At 36.8% G+C, this 6,158-nt stretch overlaps 1 protein-coding gene across 1 annotated transcript; it reads left to right on the forward strand.

Annotated features, from left to right (window-relative positions):
* On the forward strand, positions 1-3,812 carry LOC25490765 (equilibrative nucleotide transporter 1). Its single transcript, XM_013604665.3, has 2 exons — positions 1-601; positions 2,739-3,812. Exons 1-2 carry the CDS (start codon positions 58-60, stop codon positions 3,464-3,466), a joined length of 1,272 nt encoding a protein of 423 aa, XP_013460119.1. The 5' UTR covers positions 1-57; the 3' UTR covers positions 3,467-3,812.
* The last annotated feature ends 2,346 nt before the right edge of the window (positions 3,813-6,158 follow it).

Below are 6,158 nucleotides of genomic sequence, written 5' to 3' on the forward strand. Positions count from 1 at the left end.
TGATATGATGTTGACGGAAGTAGAAAAGTCTGAACACATAATTTCATTCTTACAAACATGGTAACACTACAATATGACAACACTAATGTCACAGAATCCACCATTCTTCTATTACCTTCAGATTCAGAAGCTTCGGGGACAAAGAAAAAAGTACCAGAAGACACATGGAACTTAGTATATATAGTCTATCTCACACTTGGCATCGGTTACTTGTTCCCATGGAACGCATTCATCACAGCCGTTGACTATTTCTCATATCTTTACCCTCATGCCAGCGTTGACCGTATCTTTGCTCTTGTTTCCTCGCTATCTAGTCTTGTTGGTCTCTTTCTCATCATCCTTAACCGCCACAAATCTCATGCTTATGTGAGGATCAATGTTGGTCTTGCATTGTTTGTTGTTTCGCTCGTGATAGTTCCACTGCTTGATGTGGTTTATGTTAAGGGTACGGTTGGGTTGTATAATGGGTTCTATGTTACTGTTGCGGCGGTTGTGGTTTCTGGTGTGGCTAATGCTTTGGTGCAGGGATCTATTCTTGGGTCTGCCGGTGAGTTGCCGGAGAGGTACACCCAGGCTGTCATTGTTGGGAGTGCTGCTTCTGGTATCTCATCTAACTAACACTTTGTTACTATTTTCATTTTTTTTATCTTCTGCAACTGTTTATAAAGATTGAGACTTTATAGAGACATTATTTGCTTTGTGTGTGATTTTCATATTTATATTTTGACACCAGAAATAAGTGTGAGTGGGAGAGTTAGAGACTGAGTGTGAGTGCCGGGTCATAAAATAATACTTAAAAAAATGTCATTTTCCTCAAACTAAATTGGGTTGGGACAGGATGAGTAACTTGAGGGGTAACCCGATTCCGTTCCTTTTTCATTTTTTGACCGGATCAGACCCAACCTGTTGCATTCGGGCTGGGACAGGTTACAAGACCGCATTGGGTTTTGTACACCACTGTATCGACCCTTCAGATTGAAAGAGCGTATGTTGTGGGACATGTGTTGGTGGTGTTCACACCGACAAAAAAACAATGTATGTGGTGGCTATATACAATCACTTCTATTTTTTGAAATTATTGTCGGTGTCTACATATCAGTGTCAATGTTGTATCGGGTGGCCGTTTTTGTGTTGGTTATAGATCATATATCAATATGATGTGAGAACGGGAGTGTGAAAACTGTTAGGTATTATTATTGTAATCAGCATTCAGTCTTCAATTTCCAGCCACTCTCTTCTTGGATATGTTTGATAGATTGATATACAATTAATAGGTACCTTCTCTAAAATGTATTGGGAAAAACCCAAATCCGACATTGGATAGATAGAGCTCTTGATAAAAAATTTATAAAGAGGAGGCACTCCTCTCCTTACAGACCGGTTTTGTAAGGATGAGTTGGGTTCACTTTCGAAATGGTATCAGAGTCTATCGATCAGGCCTCCCACCATTTATATACATTATACAGCACCAAGCCCGATAGTGCTGAATGTGACCGGGTGTATTCGGAAAAACCCAAGTCCCATGTTGGATTGATAGGGCTCTTGACAAGAATTTATAAAGAGGAGACACTCCTCTCCTAACAAGCTGGTTTTGTAAGGATGAGTTAGACCTAATTTCAACAAAATGGAAATCATATATATATGTAACTTATATTCCTAGGAATTTGAAGATCTTTATTCCTAAGAACTTGAAGATCTTTTAATATACATTTTTATTGTGTACCTGGCAATCTTGGAAACTTCTTAAGCATTTTTGTGTTGTGGCTGTGGCTGTCTAGGTATGTGATGAAGTGATACTTAGTAGTTGGTAATGCTTAGGCATCTCAGGTTTTTTCATTGCCTAAGCATTTCTTTCATTGTTGTAACATCCAAGGTAATTAAGACAGAATCCATTCTGATGTCATTCTTTTTTAATATATAGTTTCTTGTCTGCTAAATCTTGAGCAAATTAATATCATAGTAAATTTCACCAAATAAGAAGAAAGAGTGTGTGCAAGGCCCCTCATTACTGAGTGAAACATGACAGCTGAGATCTCAAAAGTTAAAAAGTAAAGCATATATGTCCTCTGAAGGGGGCATAAAGTTTATGGTGGAAAGGTAGTACATAAAATGTACTAAATATTCTGGTCATGTACCTAAGGTATTTACTAATACAATGAAACGAGCACAACCCTAGCATACTAATGCATCAGTAATTGTAATTATTCATTGAAACCACCAGTTGATACATTCTAGTAAAAGGACATGTGCCCCAAACCTTTTTGTGGCAAACAGAGACAACAGAAAATTTTACCTTGATATGATCTTCAACTGTTTTAGCAGCAATGGTAGGTCCACAACATCCAATGCACAAACAGTGATTGCTAATGATACTTGGTACATTAAATCAGAAGTAACCTAGTGAAATGAAAGAAATAAAAGCATTCAGAGTTTATAATTGACATGACATGAGGGAAAAAGGTGGGGGGAGAACCTGCAATGCTCTTGGAGCAGGAACAGCACCATGATACTTTGACAAAAGGTTAGGGTGAATATTGACTGTTCCTGTCACAATTTCAACTGGAATTCCTAAATTTGGCCATTAGATTTAGGATTGAATGGAAAATAATGTGTAGAGAATTGTTTAACTTTGGAAAGGTATATGGTTTTTTATCTGATACTTGATATATTGTTTGTTTACTGAACTTTGGAAAGGTAGATGATTTTCCTCTTCACATTATTTATGTTTTTGATTTCAGGAGTTCTTGTTGCTTTCCTGAGGATATTTACAAAGGCTGTTTACACACAAGATGCCTCCGGCCTCCAAAAGAGTGCAAATCTCTACTTTTCTGTATCAATTGTCATTATGTTCATATGCATGGTTTTGTACAATCTAGCACACAAACTTCCCATTATGAAGTACTATGATGAACTAAAGAATCAGGCAGTTGCTGTGGAAAACGACAATGGTCCTTTGACTGGATCTGTATGGAGATCAACTGTATGGAATACCATGGGAACAATCAAGTGGTATGGATTTGGTATAATGCTCATTTATGTTGTGACACTCGCAATATTTCCTGGTTTCATTACTGAGGATGTCCACTCCCAACATCTTAAGGATTGGTATCCAATTCTCCTTGTTACTGGCTATAATGTGTTTGATCTTGTTGGTAAATCCCTGACCGCGGTATACCTCCTAGAGAATGCAAAAATTGCTGTAGGTTGTTGCATATCAAGACTATTGTTTTTCCCTTTCTTCTTGGGATGCTTGCACGGTCCAAAATTCTTCCGGACAGAGATTCCTGTCACAGTACTGACCTGTGTTTTAGGGCTTACTAATGGATACTTGACTAGTGTGATGATGATTTTGTCACCTAAAACTGTAAAGTTGCAGCATGCAGAGACTGCAGGGATTGCGAGTGTGTTGTTCTTAGCTTTTGGTCTGGCTGCTGGGTCTATCATCTCTTGGTTTTGGGTCATCTGACCTGGAAATCTGTATAAATATAGGGTCTCCATAACCTACATGTACCGTGGTTTAACTAGACTAGATGTCATTACGTGGATGGGTTTCCTTAAATTTTTTCCTAAACACATGAAAACTTGTAAGTTGTAACTCACCTTTGAAATGTATAGGAAGTATACCTTTTTCTTTCCTTAACTTTAGAATCACTTTTACAGACACCATGTTGGTGCTTTTATCTTTGTTACACGCATGCTTTAGTAATAATAGATGGAAAAACAAAATGTAAAGGCTAGGAAGGTAAAGATACTAGCTATGTTCGGGAGAGTCTCACTTTAATACTACATTTCTTTTCTGTCCTTAGGCATTATAAATGGAAATTTAGCTCTGCAAGTTGAAAAATGTGTGATTGGAAATGTCTGCTGTAATTCAAATGAAGTCTTTGGCAGTATTTCAACTATACGTTGATACAACAGCAGTAGCAGGAAGCTTTTCATTGACACTGATTACTACCATCTGTTATGGAGTGAACTTTTGGGATGGCCTTAAGGCTATATATTAAATTATTGCATTATTACCAACCAATATGTCTCATTCTAAACCTCTCACCCACCTCAATCATATATTGCCTTAGCGTTGAAGTGTATGCAGGGACACCCCCACCATTGGACATCACATCATCAATGCATTTCATTCACCACTTCTAGCCGACCATTCTTCCATAGGTCCGCCATCACTGAGATTTCCTCTCTTGCATAATTTGAGTTCTGTTAAAACACCATCACAAAAATTGACACTTGTTGGTCTTGTGTGATACAGAAGAGTTCAGCAATGGTGAAGCTTAGAGAGGTCAGTGAAAATGAAGAAACGGCGGAACAATGAGAAACATTGCTGCAAAACCTTTATCATCGGAAAGTTTCTTCTGTCAAGTATTCCGAGTAACTATCAGAAAATGTTGAAGATAATAATAGTCTTGTCACAAAGGCTGAGCACTTCTTTTCAAGAAAACATCATGGCATCTTATTTAAACAGGTGTATTTAAATTCGTATAAGTGTATAAATGAATGATACACCAAACGTTTTGCATTACAAAATCCTAGATTTTATGATAAGAATGCAGTAGAAGCGAATTACTCATTAGAGTTTCATTAAGACAGTGAGCTAATGTGCCATCTACAAACAACATTGATATAAAAAAAAAAGGGCAACCCGGTGCACTAAAGCTCCCGCATATGCAGGATCCGGGAAGGGGTCCCACCATTTGGTATCAAAAACTCAAATATTTTTCAAATGACATAAATTTTGTACGATTAATAAGAAAATGTATAATTGAAGGTCCATGCTAATTATTTTGATGTACGTTTTTTAGAGATATTTGATACCTATATTGTTGATTTTTTTTACTCAATTTGATGTTTCTGTTTCTACAAAATCGTGGAACGATTTGATGTAATTGTGGCGTGATTGGTGAATTGTTTGGAGGGTTAAGTTCGTCAAAGATCGTGGTACGATTTTGTGAATTGTGGCGCGATTGGGCCTGCAACTGCAAGAGTACAGTGTATGATGGGAAAATCGTGGCACGATTTGAATGGATCTTAACACTGTAATAGCAGTCTTTGACCCATTTGTTGAAGGAGCTTGGAGAATATCATGTAACCAAAGGAGGAAACTTTTTTAGGGAACTTAGAGTCTAAAGGTTGAGGGTCTTTGGATGAAATTCAAAAGAGATTCTTAGAAAATCAAAGGCCAAGGGTTGGTTCCTTTTGAAAAAAGTGTGTCTTTAGGAACACGTAAGACTAGTATTTGAATTATTTGTTAGGTGAAATGCTTCCAGGAGACGTGGAGTTGTGTACTTTGGTTCAAAATTCGCTCATCTAATGCTTTCTTATTCTGGAGTTGCTTCCATTTTTAAGTAATCATTAATGGCCTTTTGATAGATATTGCAGCCACGTGAGATATCATGTGGAACCAAAGCCTTGGGTAAACAATTTGATGTGCGTCTTCTTGCAATATTAGTGTTCTTGTGACATTCTTTTACTAGCTATTATACTAGCAACCCAACCATAGCTCTAAAAGCATAACGCTGAAATTATTTATGAACATAAATTATAACCCTGCTTACCAGAGAGGCAAGTGTAGTTGTAGGTTTTATCATGTAAAAGGGACACTTGCCAGCGTTACAAATCATAAATAAACACGTCATAAAGAGATATTCAATTTAAAATGCTTTTAGTTATAACTTCCTACGACAACAATGTAAACATCACCCGTTTTCTATCGATACACATATCAATCAAAATTGAAATGGCTATCTTCATCAAAAACGATCGAAATAGCTATACCACCGTAACGTAAAACGGTGGTATCACTTGATGTTTAGGTATTAATTTGAATAAAATAGCATAAACTGTGTATTAAATAGGCCCTACTGTGATTGTTTTTAACTCTTCATATCAGACCAAGTGAAACGGCATAATTTTCCTCCTACGAAATTGCAGCCTCATTGATATTAGGATTAGTTTACTAAATTTCTCTAGGATAATTATCACATGATATAGATGGATGTGGACATGTTCTTGGAAATTTTGATACTTAAAGTCATCAAAATTTGTTCAAACACATCTCTGTACAATGACCATTTATTCATGGGTTCAAAAGTTCAATGAAGTAGCATAAAAAAATTTAAAACAAAAAATACAGGTTAAAGTGACAAAAC

The sequence above is a fragment of the Medicago truncatula genome, chromosome 3 (genome assembly GCF_003473485.1).
Source record: "Medicago truncatula cultivar Jemalong A17 chromosome 3, MtrunA17r5.0-ANR, whole genome shotgun sequence".
NCBI lineage: Eukaryota > Viridiplantae > Streptophyta > Magnoliopsida > Fabales > Fabaceae > Medicago > Medicago truncatula.